The sequence below is a fragment of the Pyrgilauda ruficollis genome, unplaced genomic scaffold (assembly GCF_017590135.1).
Source record: "Pyrgilauda ruficollis isolate IOZ18807 unplaced genomic scaffold, ASM1759013v1 scaffold242, whole genome shotgun sequence".
NCBI lineage: Eukaryota > Metazoa > Chordata > Aves > Passeriformes > Passeridae > Pyrgilauda > Pyrgilauda ruficollis.
Genome location: NW_024523734.1, coordinates 12,757 through 40,416, shown reverse-complemented (window position 1 = coordinate 40,416; position 27,660 = coordinate 12,757). Strand labels below are relative to the sequence as shown.

Genomic DNA, 27,660 nt, shown 5'->3' with positions numbered 1-27,660 from the left:
GGCCAGGTTAAGGGTTAGGGGCACCGACAAGTGAGAGCACTCTGACATCGCACGCCTCATCGCCTTCCTCTGGTGGGCAGCCCTGGCCAGCAAACTGCCCTCAGAGCCCAGCTGCTCCTCCATCTCCTCCTCCATCTCGGGGCTCTCGCTCAGGTCACTGCCTTTGGACTCGTCCTGGGCCAGCTCCACGGTGGTGGTCGGAGGGGCCGCTTTGGCTGCGGGAGCGGGGGCAGAGAGCCCGCTCTGCCCGAAGCTGTCGTTAAGCACCCCCAGGACACAATAGCCGGGGGCTCCATCTTTTTTCACGGCCGCTTCTTTAGACCCCGAGTCGTTCGGCAGGACGGGCTGGAAATTGGGGTTCCAGACGCTGATTTCCTGCTCCTTCATGTATTTGCCGGCATCGCTCTCCGGCACGGAGAGATGGGGCAGCTTTGGCTCCGGCTGGCACTTGGTCTCCATCCCAGCCTTACCCACGGCTTTCTCCTGGTCAGTGATGGCTTCATTTTTACCCAGCCCAGGAGCGGCTTTTTCGGCTCCTGCCTGTCCCACGCGGAAATCGGTCGCTTTAGGGTTCCCGAAGTTGCCTTCAGCACAAGGAAAGGTTTCCGAAATCAGGGACCAGCTCTCAAGGTGACCTGCAGCCGCCTGGTATTTCTTGCCCGGCACCTCAAATTCTCTTTTGTCTTTCTGAGCTATTTTTAGCTCTTTGTCTAGTTTTCCCTCGAAGAAGCAGAGCTTGTCCTCGTCCGTGAAACCGGCGTTCTTAACCAGCCCGTCCTTAATCGGTCCCCCCGAGTTCACGTTCAAGCCAATCTCGTTAAGCTTCCCCTCGGTCCTCTGCCACTCGAATTCGGTTTTGCCGAAGTCTTTCGGGGACTCCATGCGGTGGAAGGCTGCCGGGAAGCTCTCGGGGCTCTTGCCCTTGCCCAGCGGGCTGTACTCGGGCTGCTGGTTGGAGAGGGACATCGCGGCGGCTCCGCGGCTCCGCTGCAGCGCTCGGCGCGCCGGGCTCGCTGCCGTGACGACACGGCGTGCCCCCGGTATTCGTGACAAACCCCGTCCTCCCCACCCCCTGCGCCGTCGCCTTCACTTACTGCAGGCAGCCACTAGTTCAAAAGAAACCGGCAGGTTGCATCCTTTTGTGGAGAATCCTCAGGAATTCACTTGGGGAAGGCGAGCGCCCGGCCCTGGGCTGAGGCTGCCGTGGGTTTAATCGGCTCAGGGGAAGGGTTTTTCTGTCAGCAGCTTTTGGGGGGTCTTGACACGTTTGGGGGAATTTTGGTCTCTTCTTTTGCTCTGCCAAGCTCTGCTGTGATCGATGCTTTGATCGGTGTCAATTCCTGCTGATGAGGCGTTCCAAGAACACGCAGGACCCGAGGTCAGCGATTCCCCCGCAAACCAAAGGCAAGCACGGCCCCCCCAGCCCAGCCCCAAGAGCACAGGGCAGAATGAGCCCTTTCAGCACAAGGGCTTTGTTTGCTGTGCATTTTAATATATTCTTCTGGAGTCAACAGTGATCACAAGTCCTGCTGTAATGAGGATTTCACAATTCACAAACCGGATCGCCCCGTAAGCAAGAGGACAAAGCTGAAAAGGATGGGATAGGACGTTTTTGGAAAGGTCCTGGAGTCTCAAATACAGCAAGATTCATTTTCATTACATTTTTTTTGAACATCAACGTATCTTACAGTATTTTTAGGCGATTTAAAGATGCCACATATCAGTGTTTTGAAACAGCTGCCTCTTTGAGTCCACAGAATCTGCCAGACAAGCCAGACATGTGCCCCAGTTGACAAAAATATGAACTTCATTGCTTGTTGTCCTGGTGCAGGTGGATTTTTTCTGTCACCCTTCATCCACACCAGCACTGCACAGTTTGTGTTGATCCATCCCAACCCAGCCTCAACACCTCTGATGTGCCCTCCTCAGCCACCTCTTCAGCTGGGAGCTGTGATTTGGACACCACTGCCCTGGTTAAACTGGGCTGCAGGCTGCTCAGAGGCTGCATTGGCACCAAACTGCAGATTCAGCTTTCATTCTTAAGTGTCTGGTGCAGCTTAATCCTTGACTGAGGCAGATTTTGCTCTCTGAACCAGGGTCACAGCACATGAACCATCCCGGGTATCGCCACGCTCCACTCTGGGGAAAATGTCCTCAGAGCTCGTGGAAAAGGCCTCCCCTGCTCGAGCTGAACTGAAAGAAATGTATTTTTATACCCAGAGCCTGCAAGTTCCACTACGCCCCCTGAATTGAACCTGCTGTGAGAAATGCTACAATCCACACATTTATCTGCTTGTATTTAAGCTTGGGATTTAAGGCACTGCTATATTTAAAAACAATGACTAAGGAACTGTAAGTTATATGAATCTTTCCTGACAGCCTCTAATTAACCAGAATAGTTCCACCCACAACCTTCACTTCTCAAAGAGCCTCAACAATTTTTCTGTGCTTTAAAATATTCCGAGGTGTCTTGCTGTGGGAAGCGGGCTCTCAGCTCACGGCTCGTGCTCTCCCTCCTCCCTGATGTAGGACTAATGTTTGCAAGCAGTTGCTCACTCTGAAAGTACTGACTGTGCTCCCCAATCTGGCAGGCCCTGAGTTCCTCTAATCCTCTGTAATTACTGTTATTCCTCCATTGCTCACTCAATCCAAACCAAGATTTTTTTTACAGGAAATCTCAATCCACCAGAGATCCCTCAAAGCACTTCCCCAGGAGTGAGGGCAGCCCTGTAAAGCACTCTGAAACCCCCTAGGAGCTTTTAATTTGATTTTTTTTTTTTTAAAGCGAGTATCTACCCTTTCCAACAGAGGAGAAAACCTCTTTGATTTTGGGGCTGGTACTTCAGAGCCTGGGATCACGGAAGGGATTTGCATCACAGGGAAGAAAAGCCTGACTCCATGTCAGTGCACAGCCAGTAACAGCAACCACTGCTGTCTTATTAAATAATATTTGCTAATGCAGGAAATGAACCACTGGGATGCTCAGAAGCAGGAGAATGCTTAGCTATGAAAAATCTCCAAAGTCAGCCAGTATTTAATCTCTCAGGACATTAATGGAGGTAATGCAGAGTTCATATGCTGAGAGCTTCCCAACAGCTTCCTCCTGCCCACAGCATGCTGCTCCCAGAGCCCTGCCCAGCCCTGGCCTCCATCTTCTACCCAGTCCATTTCTTTTAATTTCTATTTATGAATATTCTGCCTCTGAAGCTGTGCCATGGTGGTTGTGCAAGGCCAGGAATGGTCACTCACTGTGACCAGCAGCTCTCCCACCACAGCTTTGCTCCCTCTTGTTCCTTTGGAGTCCCATAAACCTTTAATTCTCTGAAGAACTAAAAGGCAAACTGGTCAGTGAAGATGAGCCAGAAAGGGTGGAAGGATGTTCAGAACACAGAGTTGGGCAGATTTTGAGAGGAGACTCAAGGTAAGGGAGGGTCTCACTGGGGCAGAGCTGGGTTGGAAGGGAGAGTCAGATACCCTCAAAGGAGCCCCCACCACTGCTTTTACCCTCAGTTCAACATGGAGGAGCACTTCCTACTCTTCAAGTACCAAATCTGGGCTTTCCCTCTCCTCTGGGCTCTCCACCACCTTTCCTGCCAGGCAGGAGCAGGGACATCATTACAAGATCCTGAAGATCAGGCCTTGGTTCAGCTCTGCACGTGGAGCTCCCCCAGTGTCTGAGGGTCCCACTCCCTCCTGGAGGTGAGAGAGCCTGTTCACGAGGAGGAAGGCTCTGTTTTACCTGTCCATGAGGAGGAAGGCTCTGTTTTGCCTGTTCACAAGGAGGAAGGCTCTATTTTGCCTGTTCACAGGGAGGAAGGCTCTATTTTGCCTGTTCACAACGAGGAAGGCTCTATTTTGCCTGTTCACAAGGAGGAAGGCTCTGTTTTGCCTGTTCACAGGGAGGAAGGCTCTGTTTTACCTGTTCACGAGGAGGAAGGCTCTATTTTCCTGCTCTCAAGGAGGAAGGCTCTGTTTTGCCTGTTCACAACGAGGAAGGCTCTGTTTTACCTGTTCACATGGAGGAAGGCTCTATTTTGCCTGTTCACATCCTTTTATCCTCACTAAACCCTGTCCCTCCTTGCAGGTAGAGCTGACAGGACCAGCCTGCCCGGGACACTGAGCACCCCCAGCCCAGTCTCAGTCCCAGCACTGCCCTCTGCAGCCACTCAGATCTACTGGGATGCTTTCAGTGACCCTTTTCCCAGGGCAGCCATCCCAAGGGATGCCTGAGCCCTGCCTGGGCTGCTCCAGGTGGAGTTGGGCTGTGCCAGTCCCCGGAGCAGGCGGAGATCACTACATCCCACGTCAGCTCTGGTACCCAATCTGCAGCCTCCCAGCCTCAGCAGATGAATCAGCCTAGTGCTTCTATTTTTGCTTCACTCCTGAAGCTATTACTTATCCCTGCTAATGCTCTGGAGTTTGGTTTTTTTTTTTTTTTGCTTTAATCTAACACAATCGTTTCTGTGCAGCCTCTTGCACTGGTTTCTAAGGCAACATCACTTTCCAGCATGATGAGCTCCTCCGTGCCAGCGTGGTTGGTGTGGTCTCTAATTAAGAGTTATTAGCAAGAACAGCAATCAGAGTGAGCAGAGCCACGAGGACACGCTCTGTGTGCCCAGGAACCTGGGATTTACACACCCCTGCCCCTGTGCTCACACACACACACGGGTTGTGGAACCAGCCCTGCTCAATTCACACTTCACTTCTTCCCACAGGCTGCAAGAAACCAGGCTGAAGGATAAAACTGGAATGTTTAGGATTCTGACCAGCAGAACCTTGCACTACAAGGTTAACATTGCAAAGGTGTGGAGTTGTACAAACCATAAACACAGCCCCATGTTTTACAGGACGGGTCATTTACAGATCAAACCCTGCTTTAGAATGTACATCAAAAACCAGAGATCAACCAAAACCAGCAATCAAACACACTCAGAGTATTTCCAGCTCAATATTTGCTTATTGTGGGGATATTTCATAGTGGAAACCGAGCAGAGGCAACACAAAGTTCACCGAATGATGCACAAGCCACAGACTGGCAACATCAGCCAGGGAAAGAGGTTTGGAATTCAGATTTCCCAGAAAGTTACACAGCACCACTAAGGAAATGTGTCAGCAGCCTCAGCCTGGCAGACTCTGCAGCCAGAAGTGGATTTGTTTAGCTCCCAGCTTTTCTTGAAAATCTGAGAGTCAAGGATGAGCAGGAATATGAAATAAAGGAAGGAGATCAAGCCCAGGAATGCTGGCCAAGGACCAGCTCCAAGGGAGAGCTGGGCACGGCTGCATCCAGCTGGAGAGGAACCAGAACTGGTGCAGCAGGGTGGGAAAGCAGCAGGGGAAAACCAGGGGCATCTGCACTGGGATCAGCTGCTCTGGGCAACCTGGAAAGAACACAGAGCTGTGGGGTGGGGCAGGATAGGGATCTTGGGAATTAGGAATTCCTGGCTGGGATGGAATTCCCAGAGCAGCTGTGGCTGCCCCTGGATCCCTGGCAGTGCCCAAGGCCAGGCTGGACAGGGCTGGGAGCAGCCTGGGACAGTGGGAGGTGTCCCTGCCATGGCAGGGGTGGCACTGGATGAGGTCTGATGTTCCACCCAACCCAAACTCTTCAGGAATTCTGTGATCCTGTTGGATCAGAGGCCCCTGAGCACCCAGCACTGCAGAGCTGCACCTCTGGAAAAACATCCTGCAAGCTCAGCTCAGCTCAGCTCAGTTTTTAGCCAGGGGCAGAAGCAACAGCTCCACAAAGCCTTCTGCTCAAGCTGAGCCAAACTCACAGCAGGGCCGAGGGCAGGAGAGCAGCCCAGGGCCAAGGTCCCCTCTCAAAGCCGTGTGACACGGACAGAACTGCCTGGTGACACCGAGTGGGGCTCAGTGCCCTCACACACCCCCTGGGATAATTAACAGGCCTTTAATTAATGCACAGCCTGCAATATGATGAGCAGCACTGAGCATCTCCAAAGCATTATTAGAGCACCTCTGCTATGACCAGCTCCTGCACACAACTGCATCGGTGCTGATGATCTCAGGATGACTGGCTGCACTTACACATCCTTCAGCCCCTGCCCTGATTAACACAGCGTTAATCAGCTGATGAATTCCTGTCAGACAAACCCAATTAAAGTTTGGGGTCCCACAGGAGAACTACAAACATGGTATGACTGAAAGGTTACTGTGCAAATGCTAGACCCACTTAAAAAAATGGAAATCGGGCAGGAGAAGAAAATATTTACAGTGAGAGCTTCACTGTGGCTGCAAAAGCAAAGCAAATCCTGTCATTAGACAGGGATGGGCATTTCTTGCTTTTAAATGGATTTGATTTGCACACAAACTGTTGAGAAATCTGCCCTGCATCCCACAGGGTGACTGCGGCAATGGGCAGCACGACAGCCTGGCACGGGCTGGGGACAGGAGGCAGCCACAGGGATGGGGATGGATGGGGGGGAAGAGGGATCCAGGCTTGAGATGAGCCCTCCAGCAGCCCCCAGCCCCCATTTGGGGCAGGAATTCAGGAGCAGACTGTCTGCACCACAGGGTGGTTGTGCAACGAGCACTCAGCTGCAGAGCTGGCCCTGGGCTGAACAGCTTATGCAAATCAAAATCCATAAGAGGATACAGCCCCCAAACACTGAAACAAATTAATTTCTTTTTTCTAAAATCGACTATTCTTCAAGGACAGATTGAAAAAAAAAATCTTCTGCAAGTCTCCCTTTGAAATAGAGCTTGAGGAGCAGAGGGAAGGGGGATGTCAGCAGCAGATCAGAATCCAACAGCCCAACCCTGGCCCCGTGCAAACTTTCCATCATCCCCCCCTTAACCACTCCCCAGCACCCAGCACCTCCTTGGAAGTACAGAATTGAGGACCCTGACTGTCATCCCTAATTCCCAAATTGAGTTTTAATTCACACAAGAGGCACCACAAAGGTTCAGTCACATTGTAAAGGTTGATAATGCCTGTGGTGTTTCTGTTATCAGCTTTGCCTCCTTACATTAAAAGATATAAAATAATTTTCCAGGAGGCTCTGGGGCAGTTTTTCCAATGGCAACGACAACAATGAGAAGCTGAAATAAACCCAAAAGAGGGATAAGGGATTAAATTTAAGAATTGCACAATCAGCCTTATAGCCAATGTTCCTTAAGCTGCACAGTCAAAAATAGAAAAAAAAAATAAAATTACCCAAGTGTGCAAGGCCTAATTTACAGGAGATGGATCCACTCCCGTCAGAGAGGGATCTGCAGCATCACAGTTGCCATGGCTCCCGGGGGAGCTGCACCACAACGCTGGCACCTATTTTAGCAGCACAGACAGGAGCTGATGTTTTTAGGGAAGCATCCTGTTATCCTGGAACACACAGTGTAGCACATGGGAGCCTGGCTAAAGAGATTTCATCACTGAAATTCAGCAGGAGGTCCTCTAAAATGCCTTAAAACGGGAGCAAATCACTGCCTGCCCACCAGGGGAAAGAAACAAGGAAGATGGAGAGGGGCTGGGGACAAGGATGGAGGGACAGGACACAGGGAATGGCTCCCACTGCCAGAGGGCAGGGATGGATGGGAGATTGGGAATTGGGAATTCCTGGCTGGGATGGAATTCCCAGAGCAACTGTGGCTGCCCCTGGATCCCTGGCAGTGCCCAGGCCAGGCTGAACAGGGCTGGGAGCAGCCTGGGACAGTGGGAGGTGTCCCTGCCATGGCAGGGGTGGCACTGGGTGTTCTTTAAGGTCCCTCCCAACCCAGACCATTCCAGGATCCTGTGAGGATATCAGGTGTGGAGCAGGAGCCCCCCAGTCCTAAAGATAAAGATACACACCCCCTGAGCATGCATTGTTACAGAACAGGAGCACAAACAGGCACGTGGAGGGGACACACAGTCCCTGTGACACCTGGACATCCACAGAGATCTCCTGCAGCCCTGCCCAGGGGAGTGCTGCCACCACCAGCCCTGGAAATGGTCAAAACTTGTGGATGTGGCACGGGGGAATGTGGGTCAGTGGTCCTGTCAGTGCTGGGGTTAAAGGCTGGACTTCTCCAACCTGACCAGTTCCCTGATCTCTGCCATGAACAAGCACAGTCACCTGGCCAGAGATCTCAGCAGCCTTCCCCTCCTGGGGACAAGGATGGAGGGACAGGACACAGGGAATGGCTCCCACTGCCAGAGGGCAGGGATGGATGGGAGATTGGGAATTGGGAATTCCTGGCTGGGATGGAATTCCCAGAGCAACTGTGGCTGCCCCTGGATCCCTGGCAGTGCCCAAGGTCAGGCTGAACAGGGCTTGGAGCAGCCTGGGACAGTGGGAGGTGTCCCTGCCATGGCAGGGGTGGCACTGGGTGTTCTTTAAGGTCCCTCCCAACCCAGACCATTCCAGGATCCTGTGAGGATATCAGGTGTGGAGCAGGAGCCCCCCAGTCCTGCCTGACAGTCACAGGTGAGGAGGTGGCCAAGGTGTGACAACAGCTAAAGATACAAATGCCCTGAGCATGCCATTGTCACAGAACAGGAGCACAAACAGGCACGTGGAGGGGACACACAGTCCCTGTGACACCTGGACATCCACAGAGATCTCCTGCAGCCCTGCCCAGGGGAGTGCTGCCACCACCAGCCCTGGAAATGGTCAAAACTTGTGGATGTGGCACGGGGGAATGTGGGTCAGTGGTCCTGTCAGTGCTGGGGTTAAAGGCTGGACTTCTCCAACCTGACCAGTTCCCTGATCTCTGCCATGAACAAGCACAGTCACCTGGCCAGAGATCTCAGCAGCCTTCCCCTCCCTGGTGCTGGGCTCAGCTCCGTGCCCCTGGGGTGTGAATTCCCTCTCCAGGCACTTCCACCCCACTTGTGCCAACTGAGGGACTCAGCCAGGCCCTGGGGGTGTTTGCAGCTCTGGAACAGCTGGTCCAGGAAGGGCCAGCACGGATGGAAATGGAGACAAAAGCCTCAGTCATGGATCTGGATCTGGTGGCAGGGGCTGCCCGGGGAGGGTTGGAGTGCCCATCCCACGAACTCCTGGAGGTGGCACTCGGGGCTCTGGGCTGGGGACAAGGCTGGGATTGGGCACAGGACTCCAACCTTAATGACCCTGGGGTTCTGGGATGGCAAAGCACCTTCAGCTGCTGTGGGAACACAGCACCAGGAGCTCCAAAACAAGCTCAGGCCTGGAACCATGGAAGCTCCTGAGCTGGGAGGGACCCACAGGGATCATTGATCCACCTCCTGCTCTGCACAGACATCCCAAAATGCCACCCTGTGTATCCCTGAGAGTGCTGTCCAACTGCTCCTGGAGCTCTGGCAGCCTTGGGAATGTTCCCATTCCCTGGGGAGCCTGGGCAGGGCCCAGCATCTTCTGGGGAAACTCAGAGCTGGCCATTCCGAGCTCCTCCTAAAAACCCCAACACACCAACTGTTGACTCTACAAAGTGTTGACAGGAGGAAAGCAATGGAAGGATATCAAAGCCCTGAGTAAACTGACTTCAGGACAACTTCCAGCTGCAAAGTTTGTGCCAACTTACTCACAGTGCTACTCTGAGCCAGGACTCCTCCAATCCGTGCACCGTTACCTGTGCAAGATACTCAGGAGGAGCTTTTCCTCCAAAAACTCCTGGCAGACAATGGAAAGGCTTGGAAGAAGTGTTGGTTTTGTAAAAGATGCTGCCTTCAGCTTTCCCTTTGTTTTGTTGCATCATGCACCAAAGAGCATCACTTCTGCAGGCACAAGTTCATGCAGAGAACACCACTTCCACTAAAACAGAACTACTTCAGGTTATGCAACACTCATTAAAATTACAAAACCTCTCAAAAACCTGAGCAGCATGTTAAGGCACTCTGGAGCTCGGGGTCTGGTGAGTTAGTGGCTGCATCATGCAAACTGGCAGCAAGAAACTCTGCAGGAACAGCAGCAAACTTCCATGCCTGATGACAAGGCAAAACTGGAGAGCACCTGAGGGCAGGGATAAACTGCCCGGCCCGTCTCGGCAGAGCGGGGCTCACAGAGATGCCAGCTCTTTCTGAGGAAGCTTTACAATGAGCACAAGTACAAGAATATTCGTAATTTTATCTCTAGCCATATTTCAAAATTTCTAAGAACTGGGTTCAGCTCTGTGGGATGAATTCCAGCTCATTTGCAATGAGCACAGGGAGCTTGTTCCCTGGAGAACAGCCAGGGTGCCCAGCCCTGGATGCTGACCAGCCCATCCAAAGTCTCCTAAGAGGGATAAAGTCCCAAAATTTACATCAGTCCCACCATTGTTTTGTTAGAGCTGCTTTGGAAAAGGTTTTGATTCTAGAAGGAAACGCATTTTGTGGATGAAGAGGCTCAAGGAGGCTCAAGCCAAACCAACTGCAGGAGGAGAAGGGGATGCAGTTGGTCTGAGGTGGGATAAAGCCAAACCCTGCCAACAGCAGGGACCCAGAACATTCCCTGCCCCTGGCATCCTCCATCCCTGAGCAGGGTCAGGGGACACTGCCACACCCCAGCTCAGGGCCACCTGCACCCAGACCCTCCACAACAGCTGTAACTCAATCCCAAGGATGACCCAAGGCAGAGCTGTGCCAGCTCTGACTTTGGGGATGAGCGCTGTGAGCCAGGCAAGCAGCCCCAGCAGCCCCTGAGAGCAGCCAGCACCCCTCATGCCACGCTGGGATGCCCACGGGGCTCATGCCAGGCCAGGGCACGCAGCAGGCCCTGGCACACACACACCTCTGTCCGGCCGCCGGGGCACGGCTCTGGCCGCCAGGGCTGGCACCAGGGCTGGCACCCCTCGGGCCTTGGTGGGTCTCATGTAGCCCTTGGGCTGCTCTGCTGCCTTCACTCTCTCTTTCTTTGCCTCTTTCACCACTTTCTGCTCACGTTCTTCTTCTGTCTCCTTACTTGGGGCTCGAGGTTCCTTCTCTTTAGCTGTGTCCTGAGATTCCTTCTCTTTAGCTGTGTCCTGAGATTCCTTCTCTTTAGCTGTGTCCTGAGATTCCTTCTCTTTGGCTGTGTCTTGAGATCCTTTTTCTTTAGCAATTTCTTGAGATGCCTTCTCTTTAGTTGTGTCCTGAAATTCCTCTTCTTTAGTAACTTCTAGAGTTTTCTTTTCTTTAGTTGTGTCCTGAGATTCCTTTTGTTTAGTTGTGTCCTGAGACTCCTTTTCTTTAGTTACTTCTTGAGATTCCTTCTCTTTGGTTATGTCTTGAGATTCCTTTTCTCTAGCTGTATCTTGAGTTTCTCTTTCTTTATTTGTGTCCTGAGACTCCTTTTCTTTGGTTTTGGCTTGAGAATCCTTTTCCTTGGTTTTCTCTTGAGGTTTATCCCCCTCAGACTTTGACACCAGAGCATCCTTCAGGAGAACCTCCCCAGCACGAGGAGCATCATCCTTCAGGAGAGCAGGGCCCTTCTCTGCAGGCTGACAGGGACCTTTTTTGTTCTCTCTGGGCTGTTTTTGGGTAGTTTGGGCAGCTGTCCCAGCAGCCTCAGGCTCAGTGCCCTGCTGTTGGGGTGAGCTCTGCTCATTCCTCATGTCCCTGCCCTGCTCAGCCCCTCCAGCCTTCCTGTCCTTGCCTGCAGGGGCTGTGGAAATGCTCCCTGTGCTGCCAGGTGTCCCTGCAGGGGCTGGGGACCTCCCTGTGCCCGTCTCTGCACAGGACACGGTGGCCTCTGGTCCCCCTGTCCCCTCAGCAGCTGCAGAGGCTGCTCTGTGTTTTGGATCTGCTGCCTTGTGAGGAAGCTCTGAGGGAGCCTTGGCAGTGTTGTGCTTTGTATCAATGGGTTTTATTTCCTTATCATCCACCTTTGCCACGGGACAAAGGTGACTTTTGTCCTCGGGCCGGCCACCCTGGGAACCAGCCTCTCTGCTCTCCCCACCTTTCTGGGAAACCTCTTTTCCAGGTTCTTTGGGCTGCTCATGAGATCTCAGGGTCTGCATCTCCTTCTTAGCACCAAGTCCAGGCTCTTTGTTGCTTTTCTCTGCCACTGCTTCCAGAGGAGGAGGAGGAGGAGGAGGAAGGCCCCCAGTCCCTGCACCCCCCTCTCCCTGCTTTGGGAGGCCACAGGGAGCATCACCCCCACCCCCAGGGCCACTTGCTGGGGTCTGAGACATGGACTTGAAGTCACTTCCTTTATTACTGCCAAGTCTTTGAGGGCCAGTGGGAAAGTTTTTAATGTTTCTGTTTTCATCTACAAGATCTGTGTCTTCCACCCCACATTCCGGCCCAGCTCCCACGGCAGGCTGTGCTTCCCTCCTGTCTGCTTTTGCCTCCAGAGGAACAAGCTGCCTGGAGGCATTTTTAGCCTTTTTACTGCTTCCATCATAGCCCCTCTTTTTAGATCTCTCGGTGACTGGGGCTAGGCTGAGATCTGACACTGCTGGATGCTCTGGAATAGGATTTTTATTCCTGCTGCAAGGACTGGCACCTCTGGCCTCAGGTTTGTCCCTGATCTCCAGGCCAGCAGGAGGGAGCACCCCTGCTCCTGCTTTATGCTCCAGCAGCAAAGGCTGCTGTGGGTCAGGCTCCCCCTTTCTGGGCTTCTCTTCACCACCTGTGTGTGACTTCCCTGGCTCCAGGGGCAAAGCAGGGGCCTGGACCTTGGCAGGATCAGGCAGGTGACCCAGCAGCACCTCTGGAGTCCTGGAATTCTCTTTACTCTCCTCAGACTGAGCTGGCTGAACACGTCCCACTGCAGGGATGTCACCTGGCTGCAGCTCAGGACTGTGCTCAGCCTTTTTGCCTTTCCCATCTCTGCTTTTACCCTTGGGCTTGTCCATGCCCAGTTCCCTGGTGGGACTGTGCATCCCTGCCCTGTGCTCCGGGGATTTATCTGCTTCCTTCCCTTTATTCACAGGCCAAGTTCCTTTAGTTTCCAAGTTTCCTTTCCCTATTTCTGGCTCTGAAGTCTCTGTTTTATGGCCTGAAAGATTTGGCTGCTCAGAGAAGCTCCCAGTGCCACCCTGGATTTTGGGCTTGCCCAGCTCCTCCTCCAGCCTCTCTCTTTGCAAACCAGACCCCTTCTCCTCAGCCAAGCTCATTTCCTTCCTGCCTCCAGCCACCTGCTCCTGCCTGGCTTCCCCCCCAGCCCCCAGGACAGCTGCCTGCCCAGAGGGGCTTTTCTCAGGCTGTTTCCTTCTCCCATCACTGCTCCTCTTCCTGGGTTTCTCTGCCAGCACTGGCACATCCGAGCTGAGCCCAGCACCTCCAGCCTCCCTGCCTTTCCCAGCCCAACCCACCTGTTCTGTGGGGCTGATGGTGGCAGCCACAGCAGGAGTTTTGGCTTCCTCTCTGCTCTTCTCCAGCAGCAAAGCTTGGTCTAAAGCTCCCAAATCAGCTGTTTCACCTTTCCCAACATTTTCTTTCGGTTTCTCCGGTCCCAGCTCAATTGGCCTTTGCATTTTAGCTGCATTTTCCTGCAAGCCCCCAGCAGGGATACAGCCCTGCTCTCTGCCCTTATCACTGCCCTCCTTCACCTTATCAGCTCCCTCAGGAAAACTCCCTGAGTCCATCTTATTCTCAAGGAAAGGCTGCTGGAAAAAGCTCCTTTCCCCTTTTTTGCTCCTTCCATCGCTGCCCCTTTTTTTGGGCTTGTCTGCAGGACAGGCCTGTGCAGCGCTGCCTGATGGGTGTCCTCTGGCAGGAACACCCTGGCCATTTTCAGGATAAACTGCTTCCTTCCCAGCCTCGTCTGTCCTCCCTCCATCAGAGGATTTGCCTCCATCCTCTGAGAGCATCACCTGCTCCGAGCAGCTTTTCATTCTTTTGCCTCTCCCTTCGCTGCGCTTTTTCTTAGGCCGGTCCGTGCCGTGTGCCAGGCCGGGGTCTGGCCCAGCCTGCTGCTCAGAACCAGGGACTCCTTTCCCTTGCTTTGGATCTGCTGCCACCCCCCTGCCCCCTGCCTCGCCAGGGCTGGGATGTTTGGGGACACCCTGGGCCCTGTCCTGCCCAGCTGGAACCTCCCCAGCTTCTGGTGGAACTGGAACAGGAGCTCCAGGAGCATCTGCTGGGCTCCTCACTCCTCCCTCTGACCCTCTTTTACTTTCTCCAGCTGCCTTTGGCTCTGCAGGGAGCTTGTCCTCCACGGCTGCAGCCTCCAGGTGAGGCTGTTTGAGGGATTCCCTTTCAAGCCCTTTGCTTCTTTCCCAGTTTTTCTTGGCTGCTGTTTGCAGGGAAGGCTGCTGGACAGAGTCACTGGGTGCTTCCTGCCCTGGAGATGGGGTTTTGGGCTCCTTGTTTTTATGGGACAGGGGCAGTTCTGAAGGGTTGGTCTGTAAGGGAGTTTCTGCCTTGCTCAGATTGACCTTCAGCTCGGCACCTTTTGACTCCCTGTCCTCCCTCTTCTCATTTTTCCTGGGGAAATCTCTCTCCGTGGCCTTGCTGGGTTCCTTGGCTGCAGCAGATTGCTGCACCTCAGTCTGGCCCACCTGCTCTGAGGGAACCTCTTTGCTTTTGCCCTTAGATCCCAGCATCCAGCTGTCACCTCTCCTTCCCTGTGGTTCCATCTCCTCCCTGGGGCTGGCATGCAGCACGCTGGGTTTTGGGCCCTGCTGTCCTGGGGCTGGCACAGGGAAGGCCTTTTGCTCCTCCAGGATATGACTCCCTGCTGTTATTTTAGCATCCTGTGGCACATCCAGAGCTCTGCTTCCTGGGGGTGTTCTGGGACACACGGCTGGCTTCTGCCACTCCACCCCAAAGGGAGCACTCCTGGCACCTCGGGAGGCTGTTCCATTCTCATCCCAGAACTCCATCCCTCTTGGCAGCTGGTTTCTCCTTTGTTTTGGTTTCTTTTTCTTTTTCTTCACCATGGCACCTTCCAAATCCCAGTTTTCCTGGGGGGGATCTCTGCAGCTCTCCACAGGCTCCGTGGGGACATTGGTGGCCTTTTTGTGAGGAGCCCTAAAGCGAGGGGATGCTCCAGCACCACAGCCAAGCTCCACTGTGGAACAGGGGTCTGCTCTGGGCTCAGGACTCTTCTGCTGTGTGACACCTACAGGATGCTCCTCTGGCACATCTGTGAGAGGCACTGGGGCAGGTTTTGCTCTGCCAAACCCACGGTCCCTGGATTTGGGAGCTTGCCTGACTTGTGCAGTGGGAAGACCTGGAATACAGGAAGCCTGCTCAAACATCAAGGCCACTATTTGCTTGATAAAAGAAATAATAAATATATTCTCTGTGTGGCTGCAGCCCTCTCAAACAGGCCCTACAGGCAGATGTGCAGGATTTCCCAGCACTGGAACCACACCAGAGCCACCTCAGGAGGGCTGGGGTAGGTATTTACCCCAGCACCTGTGTGATCTACCCCAAATCCATCCACCAGTGCTATTTAAACACAAGTCTGACACAGGCTCTTACCCCACCAAAAAGCACCAGTTCTTGCAAGGACATGCCATTGCTTTTTAAAAATGCATTAAGGATCCATTTTGTCTCAGCAAGACAAGATCAGAGAGAGCCTTTTTATATCTCTAGCTGGCATCCTTCCAGAGTGGGAAAACAGAAGTTTAGTGGGAAGATGGGAAGAGAGATGGGGGCAAGAGAGCCAAGTTTCCCCAGCAGCCAGGGAGGAAGCAGGGGGAGGCAGAGCCTCTGTCCCAGGGTCACCTGCTGTGTCCCTGGGGATCCCTCAGGGGGTGAGGAGAGCAGCACTTGTTTGTCACTCAGCCCTGGCCCACAAATCCTCCTCCTCACCAAGTGTGAGCAGCACCAGCCCCTCTGGAGGCTGGGTCAGTGGAGCAGGAGAAAATCACATCTTCCTTTGGCAATTGCACAGCTCAGTTGGGAAGGAGATCCTCCCTTGGAATATCCTCACGAGAATTAACAGTCCTCAACACCAAAATAAAAGCCAGTGCTGATGGCAGAGAGATGAGAGCTCTGCAATCCTCCAGCACAGCTGTGAGCCAGTCCCAGTGATAAAGCACCCAGAGCACAGGGATTTATTTGGGCTTTTAGTTTGGGTGTGGGGGGAAAAGAGCCTTGGAGAGGGCAGGGATCCGAGGGGAAGGGAGAGCCCAGCACCAGGAGCACTGAGAGCCACACAAAGACATTTCTGCTGCCCAGGTGGCCCCACAGCCAGGAGCAGAAGGTGAAGAGTTCCCAGAGGAGGTTTCCATGAGGAAATGGAATTATTTTTTATGTTAAGATTTCTATCCTACCTGTGGGCTCCTGCAGGGTTTTCCCTTCCTGAGGTTCTGCATGTTGGACGTGGTTGTGCTCAGCCTCCTCCTTCTGTGTCTCACCATTCTCAGCAGGAGCAGATTTTTCTGGAAGCTCTTTGTTTTCTAGTGCTCCTTTTGCTTCAGCTGGAACATGAAAGACAGGAACAGAAAGCTTCAGGTCTCAGGAGCACAGGCAGCCTGCAGCTAAACCCCAGCCCTTGCAAAGGGGTTAATTTTGTGTTTAGCAGGAATGAGGTTTATGAGACATGGTTGGGTCATCCCCTCACAATCCCATTTCAGCAGCACTTTTGTATTTGGCACATGCCAAGGTGGGGGTAGAACACGAAGCAGGGGCTGTTTCAGGACTTTTAAGCACAGAGTGAGGGTTTGTTTGGGTTTTTTTCCTCTTTGTAATCAAGCCAATTCAGACTATCCCAGCTTCCCACTGGGAATTCAAATCCAGAATGAACTCCATGATCAGCCTGGAGTCCCTGGCTAATGCTGATCATCTTGTATTCATCCATACCTTACAATACATCCACACAGCCACCACAACATTCCTCACTCTGCATAATTACAGCCAGTTTTCATTTGTAAGGCATAATTACAAGGGAGAGCAGTTCTCTCTGTAATTAATTTTATTTAAATTTTAAATAGAAAGGGAAACGATGACAGGCATTGGTACAACAACTGTTCAGGGGGAAGAAAAGGACAAGTTCTGTGGATGTGCCCTGGGTCAGCAGGCACTGAAAAGCTGCTGGGACTGCAGTTTGGAGCCTGGCCCTGGCTGGGGCAGAGCTCTGCCCTGGCTGCATTTCCCACCTGCTGCCTCCGGGGGCTGCTGGGTTTTCCCGGGAATTTCCTCCTCCCGGGGGCTCGGGGGAGGTTTCCTGTCCTTCATCTCCTCTGAGTGATCCACACAAATTTCTGGGACTTTGGATTCTGCCTCCACCTTTGCTGTTGCTTCTGCAAAAGGAATGTAAAGAACAAAAATTCCTGGTTTTAAATATAGATCAGATTAAATTAGATAAAAATCACTCCCTCGCCTAATTTTTCATTTTCTGCAAGGAACTGTAGGGTTTCCTCACTTTCAAAACCTGATTTTTAGGATCCTTCTACCTTCCTGCATTGTCTTGCACTTCCTCTTTCATTCATTCACCTGGGCCTCTCAGTCTTTACATTTTACTGAGGTTTTTTTTTGTTGTTACAACTTCTCTCTTGAAATGTATCCTCATCATTAAACTAAAGAGTATTAGAAGGTGAGACAAAATATCTCACTCCAACCCCGTCCACAACCAATCCACATATGCTGCCTCTGCCCAGGACTATTTGCTGCATTTTAGTAATATAAATATAAAATAAAGACAATTTTGGAGAGCAGTTTTCTCTCCAGAGGGATGGTGTCCCTGGAGAAATCCACAGAGTACAGCAAATCTGCACATGGAAAACCAAACACACCATTCCCAGCATTCAACACCTACAGTCATCCCAAGGAAAGGTCCCAAAATTATCAACTAAGCCTTTCAGTCTCTTCAGAAATTGTTTTCAAGAACCTCTCTTTGTCAGCTCTGTGTCCTACAGGATCTGGGAGATTTCAAGGAGAGCTGAGGGTGGTGGTGACACAGAGACAAGCACCAGCAGGGATGAGCCAGCACCTCTCCATGGCTGTCCTCAGACCACTCAGCACTGCTAAGAACACCCAATGAAAATTTTTAAATCATTAAAAACCTCTAGATTTATGTTCTGTGAGTGAAGAATCCCCGTGATGCATTTTCTGTGTCTCCTGAGAGCAGAGCTGAGCTCTCCTCAAGCTACTTCACCCAAAGCCAATCAACACCGGGCTCTGTGGCCTCAGAGGCCTTTTCCAACCTGGACTATCTGTGACTGGGATTCTGGGATTTGGGCACACTCACCTGCAGGACACTTGTCCTGCTGAAGGGCAGCCTCAGATGTCAGCAGCTCCCCAGACACAGCAAGGCTGGGGGCAGCTGCAGGGCCAGGCTGAGCCTCCACGTTCCCACCGTCCACAGCAGGGACAGGCTTGGCTGGAGCTGCAGGAGCAAAGCCAGAATCCAGGCCATGGTGATGGTTGACTTCTGCTGCTGAAGAAAACTCAGAGCCCATAACGTGCTGAGCTTTGTTATCTGCTGCTGGAGCAAATCCCAAATCCAAGGTATGGTGAGGTTCCGCATCTGCTGCCGGGGCAAACCCCAAATCCATGGTCTGGTGGGACTCCACACCTGCTGCTGGAGCAAATCCCAAATCCATGTTCTGGTGAGATTCCACACCTGCTGCTGGAGCAAACCCCAAATCTATGTTCTGGTGGGACTCCACACCTGCTGATGGGGAAAATCCAAAATCCATGGCTTGGTGGGTCTCCATACCTGCTGCTGGGCCAAATCCCAGATCCGTGGCTTGGTGGGACTCCACACCTGCTGCTGGAGCAAACCCCAAATCCACCCCATGGTGGGATCCAGCATCTGCTGCCGGGGCGAAGCCGAGCTCTGTCCCTGGGGTGGACGTGTCATTGACACCTTTGGCAGGGTTGGCTTCAGGTGCAGGAGAAAAGCCTCCATCCGTGGCCTGGAAAGGGCTGGCTGCTGCTGCTGCAGGACTCTGGGGAGGTTTGGTGTCTCCAGCTTTCTCTGCGGGAAGGAACGCGGCGTCGGCGGGGGGAACAGAGGCTGCACCTGCCAGGAGCACAGGCACCACAGGTCAGGGAAAACCCCATGGGAACTCCTGACCTGCTGCTCTGTGGTTTTGGAACACCCAGGGCTCGCTCCCTGTGTCTCCTCCTGGCTTTCAGCACCACCTCCTCCCCCTGCCAGCAGCTCACCCAGTTGTGCCAGTCCTTATCCTCTCCTGGATGCATGCAGAGCTTCTCCTGCTGCAGCCCCCCGTGCCCTGTGTGCACCCCTGGCTGCAGCGGGGCTCCCATCTGCTCCCAGCCCGCAGCAGCTGGCATGGATTGCTTCTGTGCCAAAGCTGCCTGATGCCACCCAGCTGGCTGGGGGCCAGAGCTGCTGGATCCTCAGCCAGGAGCACATTCCAGCAGAGCCCAGCCAGGAACCACAGCCAGCAGAGCCCCAGCATGGCTGGAGCTGCAAGGCACCTTCAAGATGTCCCAGTTCCAGTCCCATCCCTTCTCCTGGCAGGGACACCTCCCACCGTGCCAGGTTGCTCCATCCTGGCCTGGGACACTTCCAGGGATGGGGCAGCCACAGCTTCCCTAGGAAAGCTGGTTTTCCCTGTACTGCAGGACACAGAAAATGTGGAATCACCTGTGTGAGCCCAGCGGGTCTCCCAAGAGCAGGAAAAGTCCTGACACACTCCAGAGCCACACACTTCATTCTAAACATGGTTTGTGCTGGTGGTGGGGTTTGGTTGGTGCTCGAGCAGGAGCTCTGGCACTCCTGACACAAAATCCTCCCACGAATCCCAAATTCCCTCTATTCCTCCAAACTGGCCTTGTTCATTTTTCACACAGTATCTCCTAACACTGAGCTGGTAGCTCCAAACCAACATTTGTCACTTCACAGCAAAATCAAACCTCTGCATTTAAGCTCCTATTTGCCTAAAATTCCCTTCAAGGAGGTTTTCCAGTCAGTTTTTGTTTAATGTTTCAGCTGTCCAGAGGCAAGCTTTTCCAAATGATCAGTGCCAGAAGCACTGGATCTCTCTTCTGCAGCTCCTCATCTGGACAGCCCCAAGCTCTGCCCACCCTCTGTGTCCTGCAGCTCAGTGCCCTGAACATCTCTCTATTGCTGATGACCAAAAAACAACATTTCTACTGATTTTTGGAGTCACATCTAAAAATATCCTCCCCAACCAGTGGAAAATGTATGAAATCTAAATTAGATACTTAAACTGAACTCGGAAAGAAATAGAAAAATTGAAAAAGTCCCTTTTAAAATGGTACTTAAGGATCCATTTAGATAAAACTAATATTTTAGTGAACCAAACCAAAAGGATCCATCATGCACCAGCCTCATTTGGGTTTGACTTTGTTGTGGGTTTTTTCAGTGATATCATGATCTTCTCCAAAAGACTGTGATTTTACACATGAATAAGACTGCAAATAGATAGATATTAAAAGCAGTATGGATGTTCCCTGGAGAATTATGGAAATGAGTGGGATGAAGTATTAGGAAACTGGACAACAACTGGCATGAGTCTGTGTATAAATACATTAAAAATGGGGATTTTTTTTAAAGAGAATGCTTTAAAAGGATGGGTTAAAGGTCCTTGTGAATAGATCTGGCACCTGGGGGCACCTCCCACCGTGCCAGGTTGCTCCATCCTGGCCTGGGACACTTCCAGGGATGGGGCAGCCACAGCTTCCCTAGGAAAGCTGGTTTTCCCTCTACTGCAGGACACAGAAAATGTGGAATCACCCGTGTGAGCCCAGCGGGTCTCCCAAGAGCAGGAAAAGTCCTGACACACTCCAGAGCCACACACTTCATTCTAAACATGGTTTGTGCTGGTGGTGGGGTTTGGTTGGTGCTCGAGCAGGAGCTCTGGCACTCCTGACACAAAATCCTCCCACGAATCCCAAATTCCCTCTATTCCTCCAAACTGGCCTTGTTCATTTTTCACACAGTATCTCCTAACACTGAGCTGGTAGCTCCAAACCAACATTTGTCACTTCACAGCAAAATCAAACCTCTGCATTTAAGCTCTTATTTGCCTAAAATCCCCTTCAAGGAGGTTTTCCAGTCAGTTTTTGTTTAATGTTTCAGCTGTCCAGAGGCAAGCTTTTCCAAATGATCAGTGCCAGAAGCACTGGATCTCTCTTCTGCAGCTCCTCATCTGGACAGCCCCAAGCTCTGCCCACCCTCTGTGTCCTGCAGCTCAGTGCCCTGAACATCTCTCTATTGCTGATGACCAAAAAACAACATTTCTACTGATTTTTGGAGTCACATCTAAAAATATCCTCCCCAACCAGTGGAAAATGTATGAAATCTAAATTAGATACTTAAACTGAACTCGGAAAGAAATAGAAAAATTGAAAAAGTCCCTTTTAAAATGGTACTTAAGGATCCATTTAGATGAAACTAATATTTTAGTGAACCAAACCAAAAGGATCCATCATGCACCAGCCTCATTTGGGTTTGACTTTGTTGTGGGTTTTTTCAGTGATATCATGATCTTCTCCAAAAGACTGTGATTTTACACATGAATAAGACTGCAAATAGATAGATATTAAAAGCAGTATGGATGTTCCCTGGAGAATTATGGAAATGAGTGGGATGAAGTATTAGGAAACTGGACAACAACTGGCATGAGTCTGTGTATAAATACATTAAAAATGGGGTTTTTTTTAAAGAGAATGTTTTAAAAGGATGGGTTAAAGGTCCTTGTGAATAGATCTGGCACCTGGGGCCGTGGGTCAGTGGTGGCCTTGGCAGTGCTGGGGAAGGGTTGGACCTGGTGACCTCAGAGGGCTTTTCCCCCTAATCCATTCCCTCACTCTGCTGTAACCACAGCCTTAGGATTTTCCTGGAGCTAAAATGTGGAGACAGCAAAGAGCCATGGAATCAGCTCCTGGACTGGCACAACAACTGAGAAGGTTTGCTGCTTCTCCCACACCTGCAGGCACAGCAGATCTGTTCCCACCTTGCTGTGTTTCCCTCAGGAGAGGCAATTCCACGTCCTCCCACCCCAGGCTGCAGGAACTCACCTGGAGCTGCAGCCTTTGGTCCCTCGGTGGCTGCAGCCTCTCCTGGCAGTGCTGGGGCTGCAGCAGGAACGTTCCCAGGGGCTGCTGCTGCCGTGGGGCTCTCGGGCAGGCTCGTCCTTATGGCTTCTGTGGCTGCGGGGGGCACTGGGAACACAAGCAGCTGGAATCAGCTCCTGGAAAGGCCTCGGGTCATGGAGCTGCTGGGATGGGGGGGACACCCCCAGGTGCTCCTTCAGCCACCCCGGGGAGGGAATCTCCCTGAGCTCAGAGAGAATTGGCTTTGATTGCTCACTCTCAGGAAAATAATTTGTGCGGCACCCAGGAAAACTCTTGAATCCCAGGAGAAGTGGCAAAGCTGGGGAGGGTTGTGCTCCAAACCTTCCCAATCCCACCTCCAGCTCCAGAAACCCTTCCTACCCCTGAGCAGGGTGAAACTGTTCTCAGTTTCTTCACAGAAATAAAGATCCCATTATGGGTCAAGCTTTGTAATGCACACAAATTCCCAATGGGATAATGCTCCAGTGGAGCTTCAAAGATTTATCTATGACTAGAATTTAAAGGTAATTGTAAAATCCCAGAAAGGTTTGGGTGGGAAGGGACCTTAAGGATCACCCAATCCCACCCCTGCCATGGCAGGGACACCTCCCACTGCCCCAGGCTGCTCCAAGCCCCATCCAGCCTGGCCTTGGGCACTGCCAGGGATCCAGGGGCAGCCACAGCTGCTCTGGCACCTGTGCCAGGAGCTGCCCACCCTCCCAGCCAGGAATTCCTTCCCAATATCCCATCCAACCCCACTCTCTTTCAGTTTAAAGCCATTCCCACTCCTCAAAGACTCATTTCCATTCTAGACTGATGTGAGCAGCAGAAGCAGTGCTGTCCCTGGCCAGCTCCCACGTGGCTCTGTCACAGCCTGGTGTCCCTTGAGGAGGCAGACAAGGACAGGAGCTGGTTCTGCCACTCTGCCAACACTTCCTGCAGATCAGCTCAGAACTGGTTTTTACCTGGTGGCTCAACAAAGCAGGCTGCAGGAACTCACCTGGAGCTGCAGCCTTTGGTCCCTCGGTGGCTGCAGCCTCTCCTGGCAGTGCTGGGGCTGCAGCAGGAACGTTCCCAGGGGCTGCTGCTGCCGTGGGGCTCTCGGGCAGGCTCGTCCTTATGGCTTCTGTGGCTGCGGGGGGCACTGGGAACACAAGCAGCTGGAATCAGCTCCTGGAAAGGCCTCGGGTCATGGAGCTGCTGGGATGGGGGGGACACCCCCAGGTGCTCCTTCAGCCACCCCGGGGAGGGAATCTCCCTGAGCTCAGAGAGAATTGGCTTTGATTGCTCACTCTCAGGAAAATAATTTGTGCGGCACCCAGGAAAACTCTTGAATCCCAGGAGAAGTGGCAAAGCTGGGGAGGGTTGTGCTCCAAACCTTCCCAATCCCACCTCCAGCTCCAGAAACCCTTCCTACCCCTGAGCAGGGTGAAACTGTTCTCAGTTTCTTCACAGAAATAAAGATCCCATTATGGGTCAAGCTTTGTAATGCACACAAATTCCCAATGGGATAATGCTCCAGTGGAGCTTCAAAGACTTATCTATGACTAGAATTTAAAGGTAATTGTAAAATCCCAGAAAGGTTTGGGTGGGAAGGGACCTTAAGGATCACCCAATCCCACCCCTGCCATGGCAGGGACACCTCCCCTGCCCCAGGCTGCTCCCAGCCCCAGTGTCCAACCTGGCCAGGGCACTGCCAGGGATCCAGGGGCAGCCACAGCTGCTCTGGCACCTGTGCCAGGAGCTGCCCACCCTCCCAGCCAGGAATTCCTTCCCAATATCCCATCCAACCCCACTCTCTTTCAGTTTAAAGGCATTCCCACTCCTCAAAGACTCATTTCCATTCTAGACTGATGTGAGCAGCAGAAGCAGTGCTGTCCCTGGCCAGCTCCCACGTGGCTCTGTCACAGCCTGGTGTCCCTTGAGGAGGCAGACAAGGACAGGAGCTGGTTCTGCTGCTCTGCCAACACTTCCTGCAGATCAGCTCAGAACTGGTTTTTACCTGGTGGCTCAACAAAGAAAGAGGTATCTGGTCCCTTCATGTCCTGCTGAGCTCCCATCCAGTATTCTTCAGGGACTGTGGAAACAAACACACTGAGTCCAGCCCTGACCCCACAGGCCTTTGACTTTCCCAGGGGAAGGTTTGAGCCTGCTGGGTTTGGGGTTCATCCTCAGAGAATTTCAATTCCCTCTATGAGAGGCAGCAGAACCTCTGTTCTTCCAGGATTATTGGGAGTGAGAGCTCTCATCAGACAAGAGCTACACCCAGCACTGAAGAGGAGTTTCTTTCCTCAGTTCTTCCGGGCAAGTGGCTCTGGGTAGCCCTGCCTAAGCAGGGAGATTGGGGAAGTTCCAGCCTCAACCATCCTGTGACCTTCTAAGGTAAGGAGCCATATGGGAAAAGTGAAATTCCAGGTGCTGTCCATAAAGCAGGATTGGTTCCCATGGTTCCCTAGGGATCCTTCCACTGTCCCAGGGTGATCCAGCCTGGCCTTGGACACTGCCAGGGATCCAGGGGCAGCCACAGCTGCTCTAGGAATTCCATCCCAGATCATCCCCACCCTCAGAGGGAACAATTCCTTCCCAATGTCCCATCCATGCCCTGCCCTCTGGCACTGGGAGCCATTCCCTATGTCCTGTCCCTCCATCCCTGTCCCCAGTCCCTCTCCAGCTCTCCTGGAGCCCCTTCAGGCCCTGGCAGGGCTCTGAGCTCTCCCTGGAGCCTTCTCCTCTCCAGGGGAACACCCTGTTTCCAGACACTCGGATTTCCTCCAGCTAAACCCAGCTCAGGGGGATTTGGTTGAGGGCTGTGGCTCATTTTCATGCCAGACATGCTCCCTGCAGGGCTGAGAGCCCAGCCTGAGCTGTTCCCATGCCCACAGTTTGCTGGGATGTCAAGATCAGGTGAGCTGAGTGAATTCCTTTATAAACCTGTCAGATTATTTGAGATGCCAAGACAACATCTTGCCTCGGAGCAACGTGCAGAATATTTTGATTTCGAGCTGTTTACAACAGTGTTGCCAGGTCTGAACAACTGCCTTCTTTCCAATTAAAAAACCAACCCCAAAAAACAAGGGGAAAAAAAAAAAGAGCATGACTGAAACCAATTTAAAATTAGAAGAGATCCTGCTGATGTTCCCTCTTTGCCCAGCAGTTGGATGATGTGGAAAAAATGGGCAGCTCAGATCTCTGGGCCAACCCACCTCAGCTCCAGAGGGAAAAGGGAGTGGGAGAGCTGAAATTTCTCCTCTTTCTCCCCAAGGAACAGGGAATTACAGGGATGCTGGTCAGGAGATCCTTTACACCACTGGCCAAAGAATCCTCTCCTTGGGAGGGAAATTGTCCTCCCATTTTCCAAAGAGTGGGCACACAAATATTGAATAAACCAAATGATTTCTCTGAGTCTGATCTCTGCTCCATTATGGGAGCTCTAAGCAGAATCTCATTTATATCCAATTGGAAGAGCAACACAGGGAACACTTTGATCCTGAACTTTATGTGGTGCCTGTACAGGTGTGCAAGACACCCCAAGGACACGAAACCTAAAGAAATGTCATGCAACAAAAAACCTGAAATATTCATATTGTTCAGGCCAAAAGAACACTGGGTGATGGGCCAGGTATGTAAATTGTTCCTCATGAACAAATTTGACATCTGGCTCTTGAGCAGAATGACACCAATGTCCCATTCCTGCACCCACACAGCAACAGGAGGGAAAACCCAAGAAACCTGTGGCTATTCCAATTCTTCCATGCATCATTTCTTATCCATGTAAAAATACATCAGTTCTTCACAGTCAGTAAGAAAATCATGCCCCAAGCAGGCCTACAGTACTCAAAAATATATTAAAAAAAAAGAACTTCCATCCTGTATCTTTCCAGGTTGATTGTCTGGGATAATCTGGGCAGGACCCACATTTCTCAGGTGCTCCTGGAGCCAGCAAGCAATTTAATTTCAAAGAATGAGGGGAAAAAAGGAGAATATTGAGGGGAAGCTGCTGGGTGAAAGTGTATCTGTGTGCAGGGCTGGGTTGCACAAGGTGCAGCTCATGTTCAGCAGTGCCAGCAGCTGCAGAGGTGTGGGACAGCCCCAGCTGCAGGGCAGGACGTGACACAGGGACAGGCACTGCCTGGGGACACTGCAGGTCAGGGGAACACATCTGGGGAGGGCTGCACTGAAACCCACAGTGCTCACAGCAGCTCAGCTGTGGGAGTGCCCCAAAACCTGATCTGGGCACAGAATCCCAGAATTACTAGGGTTGGAAAAGAGTTCCAAGACAATCAACTGCAACTTTTGACCAAATACCTCCAAAACACATCACAAAATGCTGTGTCTGCTTGGGCTTTGAACACTTCCAGGGATGGGGACTGCACTATGTCCTGGGCAGCCCCTGCCAACACTTCACCTCTCTTTAGTGAAGGAATTTCCCCAATTTCCACCCTGAGCTGCCCTGGCCCAGCCTGAGGCCGTTCCCTCTCCTCCTGTCCCTGTTCCCTGGAGCACAGCCCGACCCCCCGGCTGTCCCCTCCTGGCAGGAGCTGTGCAGAGCCACAAGGTCCCCCCTGAGCCCCCTTTTCTCCAGGCTGAGCCCCTTCCCAGCTCCCTCAGCCCCTCCTGGGGCTCCATTCCCTTCCCAGCTCCATTCCCTGGCCTCGCTCCAGCCCCTCCAGGGCTCTCCTGCTGGGAGGGGCCCGGAGCTGCCCCCAGGATCCCAGGGGTCCCTCAGCAGGGCCAGCACAGGGGACAATCCCTGCCCACCTGGGCTCGTGTCCAGCCGCTGTCACCAGCCCCAGTGCCAGCCTGGAGGTTCCATGGGGTGACAGTGCCCCGAGGGCAGGACATGGCCCTTGGCCTGTGGATCCAGCCTGTCCTGATCCCCCTGGAGCCCCCCTGCCCTGCAGCACAGCCACATCCCACCCACCATGCCGGCCATGGGCACGGAGGGGTCACCCCATGCCCCATCCCCAGGGGGGACCCCCTGAACAGGGCTGGGCCCAAAACCAAAAACCAACCCCCAGGGAGTCTGGGGGCTGCCGAAGGCCAGGAGGGGAGCAGGAGCCCCTCAGGGATGGGGCCTGAACTCCATAAGGGGAGCAGGAGCCCCTCAGGGATGGAGCCTGCACTCCATGATTGAGGGGAGCAGGAGCCCCTCAGGGATGGGGCCTGCACTCCATGAAAGGGAGCAGGAGCCCCTCAGGGATGGGGCCTGCACTCCATGATTGAGGGGAGCAGGAGCTCCCCAGGGATGGAGCCTGCAGCCCATGATTGAGGGGAGCAGGAGCCCCTTAGGGATGCCATGAGGGGAGCAGGAGCCCCTCAGGGATGGGGCCTGCACTCCATGAGGGGAGCAGGAGCCCTGCAGGGATGGAGCCTGCACTCCATGATTGAGGGGAGCAGGAGCCCCTCAGGGATGCCATGAGGGGAGCAGGAGCCCCTCAGGGATGGAGCCTGCACTCCATGACTGAGGGGAGCAGGAGCCCCTCAGGGATGGAGCCTGCACTCCATGACTGAGGGGAGCAGGAGCCCCTCAGGATGGGGCCTGGACTCCATGAGGGGAGCAGGAGCCCCTCAGGAATGGAGCCTGCACTCCATGATTGAGGGGAGCAGGAGCCCCTCAGGGATGGAGCCTTCACTCCATGAGATCCCGAGCAGGAGCCCCTCAGGGATGCCATGAGGGGAGCAGGAGCCCCTCAGGGATGGAGCCTGCACTCCATGACTGAGGGGAGCAGGAGCCCCTCAGGGATGGAGCCTGCACTCCATGAGGGGAGCAGGAGCCCCTCAGGGATGGAGCCTGCAGCCCATGAGGTCTCCCAGCTGCTAAACCAGGGTGCTCC

General features: G+C 52.9%; 1 protein-coding gene across 8 annotated transcripts in view; it reads right to left on the bottom strand.

Moving 5' to 3' along the window:
• Positions 1–23,900, bottom strand: part of MAP4 (microtubule associated protein 4) — a 60,248-nt gene extending 36,348 nt beyond the window's left edge. For 4 of the 8 annotated variants that reach the window (XR_005955375.1, XM_041470224.1, XM_041470227.1 and 1 more), the window contains exons 1-6: positions 23,829–23,900; positions 22,827–22,970; positions 18,024–18,800; positions 16,933–17,076; positions 16,108–16,254; positions 10,689–15,056 (exon numbers count right to left, since the gene is read on the bottom strand). Coding sequence is in view for 7 of the 8 variants with exons in the window: in XM_041470224.1 (XP_041326158.1) it covers positions 10,689–15,056; positions 16,108–16,254; positions 16,933–17,076; positions 18,024–18,800; positions 22,827–22,970; positions 23,829–23,886 (5,638 nt within the window). In the remaining variant the exon portion in view is untranslated. The remainder of the gene's footprint in view (positions 1–10,688; positions 15,057–16,107; positions 16,255–16,932; positions 17,077–18,023; positions 18,801–22,826; positions 22,971–23,828) is intronic. The other 4 variants (XM_041470230.1, XM_041470231.1, XM_041470229.1 and 1 more) reach the window with 3 other exon arrangements.
• Between the last annotated feature and the right edge of the window lie 3,760 nt (positions 23,901–27,660).